This window comes from Ictalurus furcatus, chromosome 19 (genome assembly GCF_023375685.1).
Source record: "Ictalurus furcatus strain D&B chromosome 19, Billie_1.0, whole genome shotgun sequence".
Classification (NCBI taxonomy): Eukaryota; Metazoa; Chordata; class Actinopteri; order Siluriformes; family Ictaluridae; genus Ictalurus; species Ictalurus furcatus.
The window spans coordinates 19903446-19925196 of NC_071273.1; the positions used below are offsets into that span (position 1 = coordinate 19903446).

Genomic DNA, 21751 nt, shown 5'->3' on the forward strand with positions numbered 1-21751 from the left:
CCTAAACCAGAATTTGTATATTTTTTTTACCGTACCAAGCTGGGACGATTTGTAAGGCATCGGTGCTTGATAAGGCATGGCACATGCCTACATGGTAGGAATCGTGCTGCCTTAGTGCCACTTTTTTCAAATTAAATTCTCCTCACCTCATCTCTGGAGGTCATAACGGGTCTGAACTAGAGATGTACGAGGGACTGTCTGTGCAGTTTATTATTTTTATTATTATTTATTATTTTTGTTTGTAGATGCCTGAGATATTTTCTAACAAATTTAGTTGGTTCTATTTCCCAATACATAAAACAAACTAGAAATTTATATCACGTGACCATGACCAGGCAGTTACTAAGGACCGCTCTTTCTTTGAGAAAATATCTGACCAGGCCCTCTGGGATTTCGCGATTTTGCGATCGCAGAAATTAACGCAAAATCAAGCAATAGTCGGAGGAGCTTGCGATCTTTAAAAATTACCGCAGATTTACGCAGATTTGTCATGTGACATGATCACAACACGCATTCAGTCAAAGCCCCTTCGTTTCACGTGCATTGAACATGAGTACAGCTAAAAGGTCTCACGTACCAACAAACATCACTACAAAAGACCACGCAAAACATTTTCGTGCAATTGCCATTTCGCCAATTCAAGTAGTTTTCCGCAAAATAACAAAAAAAACTCTGCAAATTGTATCGCAATTTTTTTTTAAAGTCACAGCAAAATCAAGTAATTTTAGTCGCAACAATTACAAATAAAAACTCCACAAAATCCTGTCTGACTACTTGCTTGCAGCCACATGAAAGTAAAAACCTCCCATTCGAGCATGTCTTTTAAGTTTTTTGTTGTCTGTGGGATCCCAGCCCTTATACACCTGTAGTCTGAACTACAGTCCTTGTGAACTATAATATACACTTTACTTCTATGAAATCCCTGTATTGTATTTAGTATTGTATAAATATTACACTGCCCATTCCTGCCCAATACACTGTTTATCTTTTACTGTTTGCATTTTACTAGTGTCTCCATGGTACTGTGTGCACTGTATTGTTCTGTGTTTCTTGCTGTGAGTAAGCTTTTCGTTATGCTATATCATCATGGCATCCTGACAACAATAAACAATAAAGATTTTGTAACTGCTGTGATGTGGAAAAGGAATGAGACGTCATGCTAAGTAAAGACTAAAACATATAGGATGCGCTGTTATAGGAAAATAATCAGTGACAGGATGATGTAAAGGGCAACTTAGTGATGCAGAGTGTCGCACCGCAGCCTTGCAACTCCGAGGTCCTAAGATTACGTTACTGACTGTGTGGTGTTACTGTGCATGCTTTCCTGCTGTCTGTGTGGGTTTTCTCCTGGTTCTCTGGTTTCCTCCGACCTCCCAGAAACATGTTGGTAGGTGATTTGGTGGCTCTAAATTGCCCCTAGCTGTGAATGGTGCCCTGTGAAGGACTGATGTCCCATCCAGGGTGTATCCTCATCTCCTGCCCAGTATTCCCAGGATAGGTTCTGAGTCCACTGTGATCCTGAACAGGATAAAATGCTGAATGAATGAAAAAAGGGTGGTGTGAATATATATTTTTATATCTATCTATCCATCCATTTTCCATACCGCTTATCCTTCACTGGGTCTCGGGGGGGCCTGGAGCCTATCACAGGGAATTCGGGGCACAAGGCAGGAGACAACCTGGACAGGGTATCAATTTATCTCAAGGTACAATCACACACATTCACACCCATTCACACACTACGGAGAATTTGGAAATGCCAATCAGCCTACAGCACATGTCTTTGGACTGGGGGAGGAAACCGGAGTACCAAGAGTATTGAGAAGTACCTGAAGCACAGGGAGAAAAGGCAAAGTCTAATCAACCTCCAACCCCGGAGGTTATTATTATTATTATTATTATTATTATTATTATTGTTGTTGTTGTTGTTGTTGTTATAATAATAATAATAATAATAATAATAATAGTAATAATAATAATAATAATAATAATTATTATTATTATTATTATGGTCAATATTATGAATATTATGGCCCTCATAATGAGCTAAAAACCTTCACCCTCCCCCCCCCCTGAATGCCAAGGTTAATGATTGGTGGTGTTATAAGGAAGTGAACTTCAGTCCTGAGGCTGTATGGAAGGGCTTCTGGTGAAACAATCCAAACATACAGGTGAGGACTTGATAATAAGAAGGAGAATGATGAACGTTAGGAAGAAGTAAGCTTTTCTCTCAAGAAGATTTGTTTTTACTCCAAAACAAACCAAGTTACGGTAAACAGCTCTCTATACATAGCATAACTCTGAATATTGTTGTTGATTTCCTGGTAGTTTAGTTTTAATCTCAGTTACCAGCCTTTATTGCAGCTCGTCTCCAACAACATGAAGGCTGAAGACAAACTGCAGATAGGAAAATTCCTTTTCATGCTGAATAACTCCTTTTTTATTGTAAGATATGATATTTCTATTTCTATATTTCTAGGTTAGTATACCAGTTAAGTTAAAGTGACAAATATATTTAAAGTGAAATATGTGTTTCACTATGGGAATGTCTGGTTGCTATATATTTCTATTATACGTAGCTTACATATGATAACATTAACACTTTTACAGATTCTTGGTATCAGCCTTTTTGGAGCTTCGGTATGGATCTTATTCGACACAAGTAACGTGATAACTGTTGTAAGAAATGGTAAGCTTTTTTTATTTTTTATTCTTCTTAATCGAGTGACACGGAAGTTAGAAGTAGCGGGTAGTTCTTTTGTCTAATGCGTGAGAAAAACTCTAGGAAGTGTAATTTGATCATTATTGACTGAGAAAGTTGTTTGTGCCTAAGCTTGAATGAGAAGACCCAACTGTGTGCTGATTGTATGATGACGCATAATGATAGTTTGCGTGTGGTCTCTGATCTCTTAGAGACGGACGTCAAGGTGGTGGCTGGAGGGCTGTTTATTATCGGTCTGGTGGTTGTGGGCATCTCTATGTTGGGCTGCATTGGAGTCCACTTAGAAAACAGATGTTTCATTGCATTTGTAAGTGTTGCTTCATAATGGAACAATATACACTACAATAATTTAAAAAAAAAAAAAGAATTCACTCTACACTTATACACAAGTCACTGTTCAGTTTATACTGCATACTGCGTACACTCTAACAACAAAAAGTTCAGATTCTTAATGTTTTACTTGAACCCTTGTCTTTATCTTATCTTACCTTCAAAGGTTTCCCCTAAATGATCCAATCACCTGGCAGCAGCGCAATGCATAAAATCATGCAGATACAGGTCAAGAGATGTTCACCTCAAACATCAGTATGTGGGGAAAAAATGTAATTTCAGTGACTTTGACGGTACTATGGTTGTTTGTAAGAGACAGACTGCTTTTGTCGTCTTTTCCCAATGTTCAACTGTCCAGTTTCCGTGAGTCTGCGCTCACTGTAGCCTCAGATTCCTGTTCTTGGCTGACAGGAGTAGAACCTGATGTGGTCTTCTGCTTTTTTAGCCCATCCACCTCAAGCTTTGATGTGTTCCCTGATCTGAGATGCTTTTCTGTTCACCACAGTTGTAAAAAGTGACATCTTTCATCAACAAGGTGTTTCCATCCACTCAGTGGATGTTTTTTGTTTTTCGCACCACTGTGTGTAAACTCTAGAGAGTGTTGTGCATGAAAATCCCAGGAGATCTGAAATACTCTGGCACCAACAACCATGCCTAAAGCCACAGTGATCACATTCCCACATCCCGATGTTGGGCGTGAACATTAACTGAAACTTTTAACCTGTACTATATGTGCATGATTGTATGCATTGCACTGCTGCCACATGATTGTCTGATTGGATAACTGCATGAATGAGCCAGGGTTCAGATGTTCTTAAGTGGAAGGTCAACATTAACGTAATATTGTTCTTTTCAATCTCTTCCAGTACATGGGCCTCTTAATTGCCATCATTTTTGGTGAAATTTTCATCTCTTTCTTACTACTGATGAAACAGAACCAAGTAAGTTTTTAGCCAGACTCATATTCGACTCATACAGTATATGTTCAACATATCACTTTAGACTTGTAACAAATAGTGACCTATCAGAGATTAGCAGTGTACCTAGTAAGTCAGGGAAAAACTAAACACCAGAACCAGTGGACTATTTATTAGACACTTTTGGCTTATGGCAGATTTAACCAATGCTGTGTGTGAGCACATTTCTCAGATCATGCTTCCTAACTGGACACTACAAGACCGATTATTTATTAAGACCCGATGCTGTTTGAACATGTTTGGAAATGTTCACTTTAACAGATTGAGAAGTTTTTGACTGAACGTATAGATGCCATCATCAGCATGTATGGGGTTAATGATACACAAACCACCTGGAGTCTTCTGGACAATGTGCAGCAGTCTGTACGTACTGATTATACTTTGCATGCATTATTGAATGAAGCCTAATGATTAACCATAATTATTTTAGTCTGTTTGTAAATGTCTCCAAATAAGTTTAACTGTAATTAAAAGCATGGCTGGCTTCCATCATCTTTATGAACTCGGTCTGTAATGAGTGTGCTTTTCTCTAGGTAAAATGCTGTGGCAGACAGAACGCCAGCGACTGGGAGACAAACAAATTTATTCAGGTCCAGAACACAGCTGATATTTACCCCTGCTCTTGCTTCAATGGGAGCTGCCCTGTAATCCTGGTCAACGAGATGTTTGGAAATGGTACTCATATCTACGCAATGGTATTATAATGTTATGCTCACTCCTCATCAAATCACATCACCTTGTTGTTGATGGTTTTCCTATAACAGCATACCCCCCTGAGTATTTTATTCCTTAAATATATAACATTGAATTAATGATACTAGAAAGTGTGTGGTTGTTTCCTGGTATAGGGCTGTGAGGAGAAACTAAAGGATTGGTTTGAAAAGAACATATTTGTGATAGTAGGCATGGACCTTGCACTCCTAATCATCGAGGTATCTATATATACTAGGAAAATGTAGCAAACATTGTTTTTTTTTTTTAGCCTTATCAGTACAATATAAACCTCTTGCTGTTGCTGCTTTGTTCAGATCCTGCAGTTTATTTTGGGATTTCTCATCTGCCGGAACATTGGCTCTAAGATTAAAGCTCACCAGGAAAATCTTCTCAACGCAACGGAAGAGATACCGGCATCAAGTTCTGACCTTCACCAAAATAATCTGGAGTCCTACCAGTCTTCTGACCAGCAGCTGCATGATGCTTATAATCAAGAACATACTGGACCGAGTTATGACCAGTATCACGATCCTCAACATCAGCCCAACAACCATACATATGATCAGAGACAGAACAATGAGTATAACGACGCTGGACAGAGTTATGATCAGTATGAAAGCCAACTTTATCAGCACCATCATTCCCCAGATCTCAATCATCACATATATAAAGAACAACATGCTGATGCGAGATATGACCAGTATCAAGAGCAACATTACCAATATGACCGCGATCTGCACCACAGACAGAGCTATAATGGCAATTATAATCAGAGTTATGTTCATGATGACTACAGGAATACTTTTGATTGTTACTAGTCAACTCCAAAATTACTGGCACCTTTTAAAAGTGCACAAATGACACAATAGTTGTTTTTTTTGTTTGTTTAAATTCCACTCAAACAACTGGAGAAAACACATTTCTGCTAAATTCTTAAAAGAACATCTTGTTTAAATTGACCATAATTTACATTAGTACGGAATATTTCAAATAAACATTTACAATAGATTTCTTTCAATTGCTCTCAGTCTATACAAGCTTTTTGGCCAAATACTGTTGCACTTATTATATGGTTAAAAACATGCATCGTTTTCTTTGCTGTACAAACTCTCACATTAACATCTACGTAACAGGGTTTTAGCATTATGGTATTCCTAGAGTATAGAGTATTTTTACTAGTGTCAGGATGTAGCACGTCATATGAGAGAGACTTCAATCTTCAGTGTATTTCTGTAAGTGGCACTGGATAACATCGTCCATTAAATTCACTTTATATATCAAATTGTACTCATTTTCAAGAGGGTGCCAATAGTTCTAGGGTTAACTGTATACATTATGTGATCGAATTCTTTATTTCATAAATAATAGATGCAACACGTTTGTTTTTATGATCTCATCTTCAAGCCATCTGGTCCTGATATTTTTCATACCTTTGGAGAGTTTTCTCCACAGAAGCAAGAATTTAGTTTTCATTTCATTGACTGATCATTAGGTATACAAAAAAAAAAAAAAATGCCTTTTTGTTTTCAACTTGGTATTTTATTTATAATACTGTATAATGATTTTTATAAAAGTCTGTAACGTACAGTATAACAGCATTTGCTTATTGACATGTAAGGCATATGAAGATGAATTAGTGGGATAACAAACTAGCTTTTGGGTCCATTTTACGTTACTTTAGTTGCTTTGAATTCCAGCTGAAAAATAAAACTGGTTAGCTTACTGATGAATGAATCCAGCTCTGTAGATTATACAGGTATATACTGTGAAATGAGAAATTCAGCAGGATAAATATGATCAAGTTTTACTGGTCAAGTAAGTTGGAAAGAAAATAAATACTGTTTATGGAGTTAAAGTTGGAAAATAGCCATATAAGTCATATGAATCACCTTTACTTCTGTCATTGTAACCAATAAATAAATTATACACAAAAAAACCCCCAAAAAACATCATATGCCACGTACCCTTTGGCTGGCTTACAACTTTGACAGGATATTTTGATCTTGTTGTGACATCAAACAGACACATTTGTGAGTCACAGGAGTTATTCCCCCACTCGGTGCTACAGTCTGACTCAGGAAGTGTTTGGATGATGCTAGAATCATATGGTGTTGATCAGCGGTGTCTGGCTTGTGAGTGCACAGGCTATATGTGTGTCTTGTGTAGTTGTGCTGTTCAGATCCGAGTTGGTGTGCAGAGAGTGGGCTTAGACCGGAGTATGACTAATAACACCATAAAAAGCGGTGTGTCTGTGGACGCATGAGAGACGTCTTTGTTAAAGCCCCTCCGCGGTTGATGATAGCCAGTCTGCCATTACTGACCTCATATATCGCGAGCCGGAGGTCACGCTTTATGACAATAGTGGACAGCAGTCGCATTGTTAATTTGAGAGAGAGGGAGTTGATGAGTTCTGGGGGACAAAAGCGCTTCAGACTTCCTCCACCTAAACCTGAATGGGCAGAAAATGGCCCTTTCTAATACTGGCACTCAAACTGAGTCAGGGACCAAACTGCTCAGCACAGTGTTTGGAAAGATGATGGACATTTGATATCGCTAACTCTACAGCGTACAGTTCATCACTCTGGGCTACGAAGCATTTTCAATAGAGAGTCCTGTGTTATTGACTTCAGCCCAGACGTACTGTACGCCGTAGTCCAGGGCAGCTGCATGGATAAACCCATCTTCAGAAGCCAAGTGAAACAGACACACAAAGTGAGAATCGAATTATGGGATGTGACTCAGATCCATCATGTGGCCTCAATTCTCATGCACTTTGACTCTCTGCTTATTGTCATGAAAACAGTCAGCTCTTTCTCCTCCTGCTGTAGAGATCAGTGTGTTTATTAGTGACAGAGTTACGACTTTTTACTCTGTGAGAGCCCAGCGGTCTTTTTTTAAGATTATTATTGTCACACCGAATAAGATGACCCCAGTACAAATCAGATTATACGATGAAGATCCCTTCTAAAGGAAATTACTGTACGAGCCCATGTCGATGCTTACATCATCAATCTGGGCTCATGCAGAAAATGGACTCGTATAAACAGAAACATTCTTCGACATGAGCTTGAGGTAATAAAGACATTATTTTCCGTCAGTTAGTTGTCAAATGTTTTGTTGACATTTTGTCATTGCTGTCCCGTGAGTTTTGCGTAATCCTGTGCCGTCCTCCTATTGGTGGTTTTTACACAAATATCGTAACAGCACTTACACTCTAATATTTTACTAAAACAATTTCCGATACTGTCGCAATGGCACTCAATCGGCCTCTGGATCTTCTATGACCAACGAGCTCAATTCCTGACCAAAGAATTCTATTATGATCTTTGATTTTTGTCAGCGACAGGAAAAAATAAATCGGGGGTTAGTAAAAATCATACAGTGTAAAGCCAACGTGAAGGGGATTTTGCTTGTGATTTACTGTGCAACTAACAAGCTGCTTTATCAACACTTCCCCTTGCCTATTTGTGTTGATTTGCTGAAGTTTAAGCACATACGAACCAGTTATAGCAATGGCAAATGCATTGTAGACAAAAAGTTGACCAGTGATAAGCAGCCATAAGGTTTTCTTTTTTCATGTCATCATCTGGAATCTGAACCAAAAATGGCCGCAATTCAACTAATACTTGTGCTGCTTTTTTTTCCTTTCTTTTAATTTTGGACCAAAAGTGGCCCGGCTTTAAGCATACAGTCTAATCAACGTGGAGCTGTTGTGTTCTGGCCACTAGATTTGGATGAGTTTGGATTACTGCCATACCACAGGAATTTTAGCGCCAGATTAAGTGGTAAGAGTGGGCTGGCTTTGTTTTTTTCCGATTTGAAAAGAATGTACTTTTGGAGTGGGCCAGCTCATACGGTTGTTGCATTTCAATATGACCACCAGAAACAATACATTCCTCGTACAAGATGACCTTGGCTTTAATAACATGAGTGTGATGCCTCTTACCATGCTTCCCCCACAAACAAACACACTCCTGTAATAAACAATGCAACCGTTACCACCGTTGTACCTCTCACGCCCACATTTGATGGCACTCTGCCCTGTCCTCACAGAAATCCTAAAATGCGATGAATGAACTGCAATCTGCAATGGATCTTTCATCCGCCATCCAGTGTTCCTAACTTTGCATACCGCCACTACAAGTACGCCCACTGTTCTGCCGCAGTGCTGCGCTGCACCACGGAGGAAGCCTCGGCAATACAACACAAAAAAGCCATTTGTCCTCTGAAATGAGGCCTGCAGCACCAGCAGTCAGCCTCAAAGACATGGACCTGCCGCAGGCATCGCAGCGGTTATGCCTCTGCTGTGGCCACTTCTTCAAAAGAGCTGTGCTTCCTGTTCCGGCCAAACCACTAAATCACCAAAGCGTTCCACCAGACTGTTTTCAAGGATGCCTTCTTGTTTGTGCAATCCAGAAGAAGCACAGTGATTTACTAACTATTGGGCAGCTGGAGAGTCCGATGCTGGGGGCGGAAGATGTTAGGATTCTTGCAAGTGAGGTCATTCGTTGGGTATTCATCAAATGCATGGCTAACTGTTTAATGTTTAACTCTTCAGCCAACAAAGAGGGTTGGTAAGAGCAGTTGATCCTGGGATTCTGTTCAACGCCCTTCATTATGTACTTCATATATCCAGAGAATGCCATCGAATACTTTAGGTGCGCCGGATTAAACGCCAGTGTCCTCAACCTGCTGCACCCTGAGGGGAAATGAACATGGAACAATGTGAGGCTTCTTGTTTCAACCCTTGTTTACAAAACAAAACCAAACACTGGGTTTGTCATTATTGAAAGCAGCAACATTTGTAGCGTGGTATTGTAGTGGTCTAAAATGAAGCCCTCGTACCTGTATTGGTTATTTAAGAAACATGATTGACTGTCATTGTGTGACGCATCTATACTGCCGTCAGGGTCACTTTGTCTCACCACGTCATCGCTCTCTTCACGTCTCCTTTCCACACAGCACATTTTTCGACGAAGCACCTACAAGATTGACAAATCTAAAGCCCCATTCCACATGTATACAGGTATTGTTTACAATGTTGTTGTTGTTGTTTTCTACATTTTGGCCTCCTGTTCATGTGAAAGCAGCATTTTGGGTCACTTAAAAAAAAAAAAACTTTAGAAAACACCCTCCAAGGTGGAGAATTAAAAAAAAAAAAAATGTTTATAAATTCTGAAGGGTTTATCCGCATTTGAAGCCTTTGCAAACTTCGTGATACACGTCTCATCTGACTGTATCACAATAACTGAATTCTGTACTAATACACCAGGATTTAAAACAATAAAACTGGTACAGTACCGCCATTGTTCGTCCACAGAACCACAATCTTTGTCCGTTATGTTGCTTAGCAACTAATGCTTACTGTTAACAGACAGTGGCGTGGCAGAAGAACTGTTTATTGCGAATATAATAATAATAATAATAATAATAATAATAATAATAATAATAATAACTTTATTTTGTATAGCGCCTTTAAAGGAACTTCTCAAAGCGCTTTACATAGCAGAAATACATCAAAGAATAAAACAAACAGTAAATCAACGATGAATACCACAATCAACAATAACCCAACCTCAGAAAAATAAGTTTTAAATCAAATATGATTTAAAAATTGCAAGTGATTGTGCTTGACGAATTTCAGCTGGAAGTAGGTTCCACATCTTGAGTGCATATATAGAAAAAGCCCCATCACCCATAGAACATAAACGTGTTAAGACCATAATTTAATTATAAATTAAATGATTATTTAATGACGTGCGTTTCCAAAGTGTTTTACTTTTTTATTTTTTTATTTATTTTTTTTACACGGACGGTACGGTGTCCCATATGTGCAAAACACGTAAACAAACCGAAAACTCAATAGAAAAACAACAAACACGATAACAAAACCAAAAACACAACAGCAAATCAACAAAACCAACACAAACCCCCAACCCAATCAGCAACCAGCATGTGCCGTTCAAAACCCACCTACCGTTTCTTTTTTGAAGTAATGTTGATGTGTGTCTGAATTTGCTGTTGTGATTTTGGTTGAGTTGTTGCGTTTTTAGATTTCCTGTTCCTGTGTTTTTGGTTAGTTAATGTGTTTTGTGCTTACAGGCTACAGTAAGACTGAGCTTTTAAAAAAAAAAAAATGTGGAGACAATTTTTTTTTTGCATGAAATATGACTACTACATTAATTAAAGAGAATGAAAGAGAGACTTAACTGTTCTGAGAATGAGCGCAAGTGCAGCAAGACAGGGAATGACGAGTAACGCTAGAACACCTGGGACCGCTCTGTCAATCACACGCCGATCTGCGAAAACACAAAGGTATAGTCCCACTGGGGTCATGTACGGGCATGAAGTTAAATACCTATTATCAGTGACATCATATCACTTTCACGCAACCTACTGTTTATGACTGGGCATGTTTTCAATTAAGTTGGCTTGTAAATGTCAGTGTGTGAGTGTGTGTGTGTGTGTGCGTGGCTCACCTGATGTAACTACAGGTGCAGTAGGAGTGGGACATGGAGGAGGAGTACAGTAAAACTGGTGGGGTGTGGAGGCAAATGTTACAAGAACCTCTTTGATGTGGTCGAAATAGCGTCTGGTGGACCATCGTGCACTCCGATAATGACACTTAAAGGCCTGCATTGTTGACTCCTGGGACAGACACAATATCATATGTTTTATCTAAAGCCAGTTATACACTGTGCGATTTCAGCAGTCTTTTAAGGTTATTACTTGTCACACTGTATGAAGTGAATACACTCAATAAAACCTTTAAGAGAACATTACTATGTGTTTAAGAGAATGTTCTGCTTGCATTAATACACAGGGGCAGCTGTGGATCAGGTGGTAGAGCGGATTCTTCACTAATCGTAGGGTTGGCGGTTCAATCCCCGGCCCACGTGACTCCACATACCGAAGTGTCTTTGGGCAAGACACTGAACCCCAAGTTGCTCCCGATGGCAAGTTAGTGCCTTGCATGGCAGCTCTGCTACCATTGGTGTGTGAGTGTGTGTGTGAATGGGTGAATGAGACACAGTGTAAAGCGCTTTGGATAAAAGCGCTATATAAGTGCAGATCATTACTTAAGTATATTTTTCATTTACATTTTCATTTACACTTCGCAATTGACACAACCGTACTTGGAGCTATCCTACGAGTTTTGTGTAATTCTATTGTGGCTTTTAGATGACATTTCCATCCATTTATCCTCCATAGCGCTTATCCTACACAGGGTCATGGGGGAGCCTATCACAGGGAACTCGGGGACATCCAGGACCGGGTGCCAATCATTCGCAGGGTAATACACACACATTCATACACCCATTCTCACACTACGGACAGTTTTGGAAATGCCAGTCAGTCTACAACGCTTGTCTTTTGTAACAGGTGGAAACCCTCGAAGCACGGGAGAACACGCAAACTCCGCGCACACAGAGCAGAGGTGCGATTCGAACCGCCAGCCCTGGAGGTGCGAGGCAAACGTGCTAATCACTAAGCTAACGTGCCCCCTAGATGGCATTTTAATATTTAATATAAACAAACCATGACTTTGTGTATTATTCATAAACAGTGGTGTAATTTACCAACTCCTCATTATCAATGGTGACGCGAAGTCCTTGCAGCATGGTGATGAAGATAGTAATATTTTCTCTGTTGGATGAAACGTTGCCAAACTTCAGGGCTAAGTTTTTCAAACTGCTCTCTGCTGGATACAGGTTCAGGTGAACCCAGCACATCCCTCCCTGAAACAGCAGAAAAGGAGAGTCATGCTTAAAACAAGCCCTTACAGTACAGTCACTTCCAAAAGTATTGGCACCCTCCAACAGAATGTGCAATTGTAGTATAAATATCTCAAATATACATCACATACAACGATTCAGTTGTTCCAAATCATAAACTCATCCCTATAACAACTTTTGCAAATGTTGTAAAATTATTTTGCACCCTCAGAGGACATTTAATATATAAATGCAAACAAATCTATCTAAAAGCACCACATCATTGGAAAATATCCAATAGTCATATCCTGTTTCTTTGGGGTATAACACACAGCATTCAAGTCATGTCAGAATTATGGTATTTATGAGCTTCCGTCTTATAACAAGCGTAATTATCGGTTATGCTCAGAATTTTCTGAAAGCCAAACAACGTGATGGCATGTCAGGATTTATCCGTGCACGTATATAAATTATTCACTATTATTCTCTAGTATCTACCACGCAATAACAGGTAGTTAAGCTTTCTATCTACAAACTAGTGAAAGAAGTTAAGGGGTTGTGGGCAATTACATAGAAATGACTCATTCTTGAGTCAGAGCAGCAGTAAACCGTTTTGTCATCCATTACCATGGGAAAATTCAAAGACATTTAAACCCAAAACAGATGGTTGTTGATACCTGCATGGCTCTAGTAATGTACAGAAGAAACACATAAATAGTTGAAATACCACAAAGTTCAATCATTACTCATCAAAATTCTGGAGTCGGAAACAAAATGTACCTGCACAGTTAAGTGAAACTACAGTTTGGAATTGCTTGTGAGGTTGTCAAGGCACTACAGTTGAATAGGGTATTTAAACAAATAAAAAAAAAAACAGGGGTCACGGTTAATCTTTGCCAACAGACTGCTGATCAATTTCCATTAAAATTGCCATGTATTTATGCAAATGAGGCACGTTTCATTCATAAACTTACATGCCCAATAAAATCAAGTCTTTAGAATTAAAATCATCATTTTAAAGTGAAGGTGAAGACACTCTTCATTCATAAAAGTTTTTATGGAAAGGTTTGCTGAAAAATCAAATGTTTATTTTGTTTAATCGAGAAAATGTCATGCACTGTTATTAAAAAATGTATCGTCAATTTTTCAATAAAAAAATCTGACATTAATTCAACAATAATCAACGTTTTGGGAAAATCCTCAGTAATAAACTTCTACTTATGACATAGGAATGTAAATGTAGGCCATCTAGAAACTCAGATACATTGGTACAGTTTAAAAAAAAAAAAATTCCACACTAGAAACTGGGGTTTACAAAGAAAATTGACATATACGTCATAATCACACATACATCACTGTATGTAGCAAGGAACAAGCTGTTCAGTGATTTATGACATGATGTCATTGTGTAGTGGGCTTCAATTTTACTAGTGGACAAAAAAACCCACTATAACAAAGCTACTTCTTTTAAATCATTGACATTTTTATTTATTTTTACTACAATGCAAGAGAAGGCCTCTCCAAAAAAGAGGGAAATGATTTATGTGACCAAAATAATCATTCCTACCTGTAGTGTCTTGCCTTAAAATGATTAGACACGACCTCCATAAAAGAGGCTTTTTGTAAAGGTTGCAAGAAAGAAATTTCCTCCTGAAAGAAAAGCAGCACCTGGACTTGACAAAGACCTATGCAAGCTACAGTCATCAAGTGTTATAGAGAGATAAGGCCAATCATGTTTGCTTAAAAAGCAGATTATATTTATTGTGGGAGTGCCACGTGTAAGAGAACTTCCTGTTTGAAGAAAAACACTCTCTGCCGTGTGCTTACACCATGTTTACACTCGAAGTATCACTCTTTGCATGTGGTATTCCTTTTTGCTTATTTTTTTATGATGTTGACAATCAGTTTGGAGTGGAGTGTAAATTGTGGGTATCATACTGTATATGTTTTTCATTCATTCATGCTGAATCATTTTGAGTCGATCAGATGCCTGTGTATTGGTCAGACTTACCACGTCTTTGGAAATGTAACGAACACGAATTTTGTAATCCTTGGGAATGTTTTCTCTCTGTAAAAAACAGGACATTTATTAGAATTTAAAAACCACAACATTCAAAAAAAAAAAATAGAAAAGCTCAGTTACAAATAATACAAACAATAGAGGAAGTAGAGTGCATACAGGTATATGGGGACCTCTAAGTCAGTGAAAGTCATAACCTTTGTAACTGAGCCCTTACATTGGAACAGCTTGATAAAAAATAACATGACTTCATTTGATTCATGTAACATCATACCATATAAGGGGGGTATGGTCATCATCACACAGGAAGTTGATCCCAAAACGTTTGAGGTCAGAAAAGTGACGTGATTTATAGCTAGTTTTTTTTCTAACGTTACAAAATGGCCATGAATGATTTAATATACATATGTATGATGTAAATATACATAAGATATATTTCTGCTACAAAATAAGCATTAAGTTAAAATCCTAAAATCATCTGTATATATTGTTCGGGATCATAGGGACAGCCTTAAAAGGGTTTTCCAATGAAGTAACAAAAATATTAGCATTAATATAATCTACTCGTTCACTCTTATAACAGAACCCTAACTGTGATATATTTACTGTAATGTAGAATGAATGGCGCGAGAGAGAGAGAGAGAGAGAGAGAGAGAGGGAGAGAGAGAGAGAGAGAGTCAGAGAGAGAGTCAGAGAGAGAGAGAGAGAGAGAGAGAGAGAGAGACAGGGGAGAGAGAGAGAGAAAGAGAGACTTTGACTTGAGAGAGAGAGAGAGTCAGAGAGAGAGAGAGAAAGAGAGAGTGAAAGAGAGAGAAAGAGAGAGAGAGAGAGAGAGAGAGAGACGGGGGAGAGAGAGAGAGAGAAAGAGAGACTTTGACTTGAGAGAGAGCGAGAGAGAGAGAGAAAGAGAGAGAGAGAGAGAGTGATCAAAAACCAAAACAGATTTTTACTTATGTTCTGTGTTTATATAATTTTAGATATTGATGTCGATGTTTATTCTGTATAATCCTGTGTTATGTTGCTACTGTGAGAGATTAATTATAATGATAAGTTTTAGTGCTGGTTTTCTTCTATTTTTATTAGTTAATCTGTTATATTGTAATTTATTTTTTGGAAAAGATTGGATATGAATTTGGAAAATACTGGAGCTTTTTCGAAACCCTGTTATTATTGTTATTGAGGTTAGAAATGAATTACAGAACGTTTGGCCGACATCTGAATACGTCATCAGTTTTATTAGTCCACTGTGTTCATACAATATTATAATTTTACTGTTAGAACATGACTAACGATGAATCTGAAGCTCTTTAACCCTTTGGATTATGTTCAATAAAAAATTATCATTTTAAAGTGAAGACACTCTTCACTATAAATGTTTTTTTTTATGGAAAAGTTTGCTGAAAAATCAAACGTTTATTTTGCTTAATCAAGAAAATGTCATGCACTGTTATTAAAAAAAATGTATTACATCATTTTTCAATATAAAATCTGACATCGATGCAACAATGATTTTTGGGAACGTTTTGGGGAAAATCCTCAGTAATAAACTTCTATTTAGAAAATAGGAATGTAAACGCAGGCCATCTAGAAGCTCAGATACATTGGTACAGTTTTAAAAAATACAATCTGATTTCGATTGTTTCCACACTAAGTGAGGTTTACAAAGTAAATGTCATTTATCAATGTGATGAGTAAGCATACTACAAATAAATAACATGTTTAAACGTGGAGATGAAAGTAAAAGCCTAGACTAATAAAAACATGTTGTTGCAACATACCGTTTAACAATGACAAATTGCTTTCAGTCCATTTTGATAAAGGGTTAAGATATGCTTCTTTGGAATATGATTTTGTAACATGTAGATAGTCAACAACTTTCAGATTTTTGTTAAATCAATTGTTTGTTAGATAGATAGATAGATAGACAGATAGATAGATAGACAGATACATAGACAGACAGACAGATAGATAGATATACAGACAGACAGATAGATATACAGACAGACAGACAGACAGATAGATATGCAGACAGACAGACAGACAGACAGATAGATATACAGACAGACAGATAGATATACAGACAGACAGACTGACAGACAGACAGACAGACAGACAGACAGACAGATAGATATAGACAGACAGACAGATAGATAGATAGGTAGACAGACAGACAGACAGACAGACAGACAGACAGATAGATAGATAGATAGATCATTTTATTTGTCCTCAAAGAGGAAATTTGTTTCCACCATGGATGAGTAGAAAAACATAAACACAACACCATATATTAACATAATTAAGAAAGCTTAGATATGGTAGAAATTCCAAAACTGTCCGCATATATCTGTCCTACTCTGCATAGACTCTCAGGAAAAAAAAGAAAAACTGTACTAGTGCTTATGTAGCTTTAATATGTTATATTTCACCAGGAAATGTAGATATAGTGTACATTTAAAATCAAAATTTTTCGAGTAAAGCTTTAAAAGGAATATTTTATGCACCTTTCCAGGTAAAAGATATACTAAATAAAGGAAGGTTCCACCCCAGCAATAAGGAGATGTACAGTTTAGTGTCCATTTTCTGACAGTGCATCCTAAATACACATGGAAAAAAAAAAACAAGCAGTGAAAGATGTGAGCATGCAATGCGTCTCACCAGTGTGTCTAGTGTGGCCACATCGTCAGTCAAAGGACTTCCAAACACACCAGAGCAGGCGACAAGCCCGGAAAAGAGCAACACCAACACACATGCGCATCCTCCGATCTGGGCGAAAGTGATACAAAAAAAAGTGATCAGACCCCTGTTGAGTTACAAGTGTCTGATTGCTCACGATAGAGATTAAAGCAATAAGGACAGCCCGGTGCATGGAGGAGGTTTACATACGCGCACAGACGGCGCTCCTATAATGAAGCTAGAGTTCAGACAGGAAAGGAGAAATAAACGTGTGAAGTGAAAGTGTGCGCTTCTGTCCGCTTCTTACCTTAATCTCCTTCATGTGGACCATGAGACTTCCAACTAAACTCGGTGGATCTTCTATTTTCTCCGTTTTCTCCGACAGCGGTATGCAGACATGATTCCACTTGCACGTGCACACACCAATGACCCGAAATCGGGCCGGAAAAGAAGCGCGCGCGCGCGTGTGTGTGTGTGTGTGTGTGCGTCAGTGCAGCGTGCGTAGCGTGTGTCCTAGGAGTATTGACAGCTTTCTTCAACACACAAGCGCGCGCGCACACACACACACAGTCTTAGAAACCCTGAGGGGACAAGGGTGCCTGGGCTGTATCCAAAACCACATTCCACACACTACATGTTAATAAACGCGACTCACCGCAGCAGTTTACAGCATGAGCACGGGTCCGCCCACTTTTATGGATTCTGCAATACTCAGATGTGGATACGGATATGGATGTGGATATGGATGTGGATGTGGATATGGATATGGATGTGGATATGGATGTGGATATGGATGTGGATGTGGATATGGATGTGGATATGGATGTGGATGTGGATGTGGATATGGATGTGGATGTGGATGTGGATGTGGATATGGATATGGATGTGGATATGGATGTGGATGTGGATGTGGATGTGGATGCGGATATGGATGTGGATGCGGATATGGATGTGGATATGGATGTGGATGTGGATGTGGATATGGATGTGGATATGGATATGGATGTGGATATGGATGTGGATATGGATATGGATGTGGATGTGGATATGGATGTGGATATGGATGTGGATATGGATACGGTATGATATAAAATACGACATGTAGTGGTGGGGTAATAAGCGGTTTGTACTCAGATCAGCTGCTTGCCTTTGAGGAAACTTCAAATGAAAGCGCATTTGAGTGACTCACTGAAATGTCAGTATGCAGGTGATGGAAAGACTAACCAGCAATTTCCACATGAAACTGGTCATGTGGAAATTCACTCCCAGTGTTCCTGGTATAAACTCTGGATCCACTCCCACCTCACTCTCAGTGTTCCCGGTATATATTCGGGATCCACTGCCACCTCACTCTCAGTGTTCCCGGTATAAACTCTGGATCCACTCCCACCTCACTCCCAGTGTTCCCGGGATAAACTCTGGATCCACTCCCACCTCACTCCCAGTGTTCCCGGGATAAACTCTGGATCCATTCCCACCTCACTCCCAGTGTCCCCGGTATAAACTCTGGATCCACTCCCACCTCACTCTCAGTGTTCCCGGGATAAACTCTGGATCCATTCCCACCTCACTCCCAGTGTCCCCGGTATAAACTCTGGATCCACTCCCACCTCACTCCCAGTGTCCCCGGTATAAACTCTGGATCCACTCCCACCTCATTCTCAGTGTTCCCGGGATAAACTCTGGATCCATTCCCACCTCACTCCCAGTGTTCCTGGTTTAAACTCTGGATCCACTCCCACCCTGACTAGGATAAAGCACTTACTCAAGATGAATAAACAAATGATGGCAACCAAAATAAAGCAACTCTCTCAAACCAATCAGGATTTTGAGTTTAATTACTTTTGCTTTACTAGCATGACCTGACTTGTCTTGTCCATTTTGTCTATTTAAACTCAAACCTTAAATTATAAACTAAACAGCCTAAGTGCACTCAACCTATTAATGACATTTTCTATATAAGTAATTAAACTTTTGGGGGAAAATAATTAGTTCCATGGTGGCGTGATGCAGCCTGATGCAAAGTGGACGTACTGTTAGCACCCTGAAGTTGATTATTATGACCTGAACCTGTTTGATTTTTCTTATACCTCAGCGATTTGCCAGTGATTGTATTTTTTTATTAGTTAATGAATATTTTAAACCCTTTATAATTACATTTTATAGTTACTTTTAATAGCTACAATAAATTGTGAACCCTCCACGAGACTGGTTAGTTCCTGTTCTGACTTTATAGCAATGATAAACAGTCGTGGTCAATAATTTTAATAATGTATAATCATTGATATGGTGACGTTTTCTGTAAGGAGACATTTATTTAATATGGATGGAAGGAGTCTCCAGTGTCAGTGCTTTGTAACTGTCAGTAACTGACAGAGGAATGTGTGCTTTCTGGGTTCTTGGTGCAATGACACGCTGTTTTTTGTCTAACTAACTTTAAGAGAGAGAAAAAAAGAGAGGCCGGTGAGGGGATGACTGTTTACAGCTGACATAAAGTGATAACAGGAACTTCCTAGTCTCACAGAGGTTCCGCACCATTAAATGTAACTACAAATGGATAAAAAGTATGACGTGTTGTTCAGTAATAATTAAAAAGGTGTAATCATGTTCAAATGACTGGAATAAAACACTTCGGGATGTGCTGTTATTGGAAAATGTGTAATTAAATGTGTATGGATTGCATAATAGACCTCCCAGAGATGTGATGTGAAGCCTGAATTGAAGTGGTCACATCCCTGCTTTGAAAGAACCTTATTATTCTGTAGAAAATGAACAAAATCTTCATTTACTGGTTTACCAGTTCACATGGATAACTACGAAACATCGCCAACTGGCTTTCACTGTAGCTTAAAGTCACTGCAAAAAAAAAAAAAGAAGTAAATCATGGAGTCACATTTGTAGCTCCAGATGTTGAACATCGCCACTGAATATAGAAGTAGTAGTAGGATATATCTGGTTCTGTTTAAATGAGCCACAAGTGAGGGGGGTGAAATCTACAGCTTTACTAAAGCAGCCAGTGGATTATAATAATAATAATAATTATTATTATTATTATTGTTATTATTATTATTATTATTTAGAAGTCTCGTTAAACTCAGCTTCTTAGGTTTTTAAAAAATGGCTTTCTTTGAACACTAGATGTCGCCATCTCATAAACTACTTCAGAATACTGACTACAAGCTTTTCTAAGCCTTGCTTCTTTTATTAGAATAATAAAAAAAAAAATAACGCACTAAACTCTCACTCACACACACACACACACACACACACAAAGAAGAGAATGCAGGAAATTGCTGTGTGTGTGTTTAATTCAGGGCTATATCGAGCATGAAGCAGAAATCCAGTGCACACCACTGTTCTCATAAGCAGGTTCATATTCAACATTCTGTTCATCTGTACATTAGGGCTCCACTTGCAGAACAGAAGGATTAAAAATAAACTATTAACCACTATTAACCAGTAACTTGATTTAAAAGCCAGTCTAATTAATGTTCTCGGATATACAGTACACTATATTGCCAAATGTTTGTGGACACCTGACCATCACTCCTATGCATGAGCCTTCTCCAAACGGCTGCCACAAAGTTAGAAGCACATATTATAATTGTATAGAGTGTTATTCTATGCTGTAGGATATTACAGTTTTCTCTTCACTGGTACTAAGAACTCCAAACTTGTCCCAGCATGACAACGCCCCGGTGCACAAAGCAAGCTCCATGAAGACATGGTTTGCCAAGGTTGGAGTAGAACTCGAGCGTCCTGCAAACACCCCACTGAACACCTCTGGGATGAACTGGAACGCTGACCGTACACCAGACGTCCTCCCCCAACATCACTGTGCCTGATCTCTTTAATGATCTTGTGGTTGAATCTAGATTAAAGCCTTCCCAGAAGAGTGGAGGGTATTAGAACAGCAAAAAAGGGAACTAAATCGGCAAATAGGCAGATGTTCAATGATTAGGTGTCCACAAACATTTGGCCATATAGTGTAGCATAAATATATAATTATTAAAAGTCTTTGCATGTGCATATTTTAGACTCTTGACCAAAAAAATTTATCTCTGCCATGGACTTCTAGTCGCTTAAAGTTACGCTGCCCTCATGTGGCGATTAAGAGTAATGTGTAACGTTTACTGCAGTGAGATGTTTCCAAAATTGATTATCTGAGAAAGAGCAATAAGTCATTTGATTGTGTAAGGAAAAGCACCACTGGTGTGGGGTTATTGTTATAAGAAAATAATCAACAATTCAGTGGGATTATGAAGTTACAGGTGATACCCTGGAGCAGATTATTTTCCAATAATAGCAGGGAAGTGTTTTACTCCTCTTACGGCACAGCAATACGTCAAGGATGACACTTTCTTTATTATTACTTAATGACATGTAATTTTACTCATTTATAGTTGCATTTAATGTTGTGAACATCCATGAGAAAAAAAAAAAAAAAAAAAAGACAGCTTGTCCTGTTACAGAGGAACCAGGAAGTGCAAAATCCTCTGTCCTGAAGAATTTCCTGCGGTGGAAAACGTACTGACTGTTACACTGGAGACTCCTTCCATAAATGTTAATCTCCTCCTTACAGAAAAGCTCACCAAAACGA

The 21751-nt window shown here is 38.6% G+C and overlaps 2 protein-coding genes across 4 annotated transcripts; one reads left to right on the forward strand and one right to left on the reverse strand.

The window, feature by feature from the left end:
* Window positions 1–2091: 2091 nt before the first annotated feature.
* On the forward strand, window positions 2092–6630 carry si:ch73-139j3.4 (tetraspanin-19). 3 transcript variants are annotated; one of them, XM_053650749.1, is made up of 9 exons: window positions 2092–2171; window positions 2365–2445; window positions 2611–2689; window positions 2914–3029; window positions 3919–3993; window positions 4291–4392; window positions 4563–4724; window positions 4878–4961; window positions 5058–6630. In XM_053650749.1, the coding sequence occupies exons 2-9, from the start codon at window positions 2380–2382 to the stop codon at window positions 5559–5561; spliced, it is 1188 nt and encodes a 395-aa protein (XP_053506724.1). In that variant the 5' UTR covers window positions 2092–2171; window positions 2365–2379; the 3' UTR covers window positions 5562–6630. The 3 variants fall into 3 exon arrangements, with proteins under 3 accessions (XP_053506724.1, XP_053506722.1, XP_053506723.1); XM_053650747.1 differs by lacking the exon at window positions 2092–2171 and adding an exon at window positions 2187–2271; XM_053650748.1 differs by lacking the exon at window positions 2092–2171 and adding an exon at window positions 2197–2271 and having other exon boundaries at window positions 2353–2445.
* Window positions 6631–7626: 996 nt separating this feature from the next.
* Window positions 7627–17546, reverse strand: kitlgb (kit ligand b). The gene is made up of 8 exons (XM_053650750.1): window positions 17459–17546; window positions 17134–17241; window positions 14470–14526; window positions 12324–12482; window positions 11223–11391; window positions 10954–11042; window positions 9589–9725; window positions 7627–9442 (listed from the first exon to the last, which is right to left on the reverse strand). Exons 1-8 carry the CDS (start codon window positions 17480–17482, stop codon window positions 9412–9414), a joined length of 774 nt encoding a protein of 257 aa, XP_053506725.1. The 5' UTR covers window positions 17483–17546; the 3' UTR covers window positions 7627–9411.
* Between the last annotated feature and the right edge of the window lie 4205 nt (window positions 17547–21751).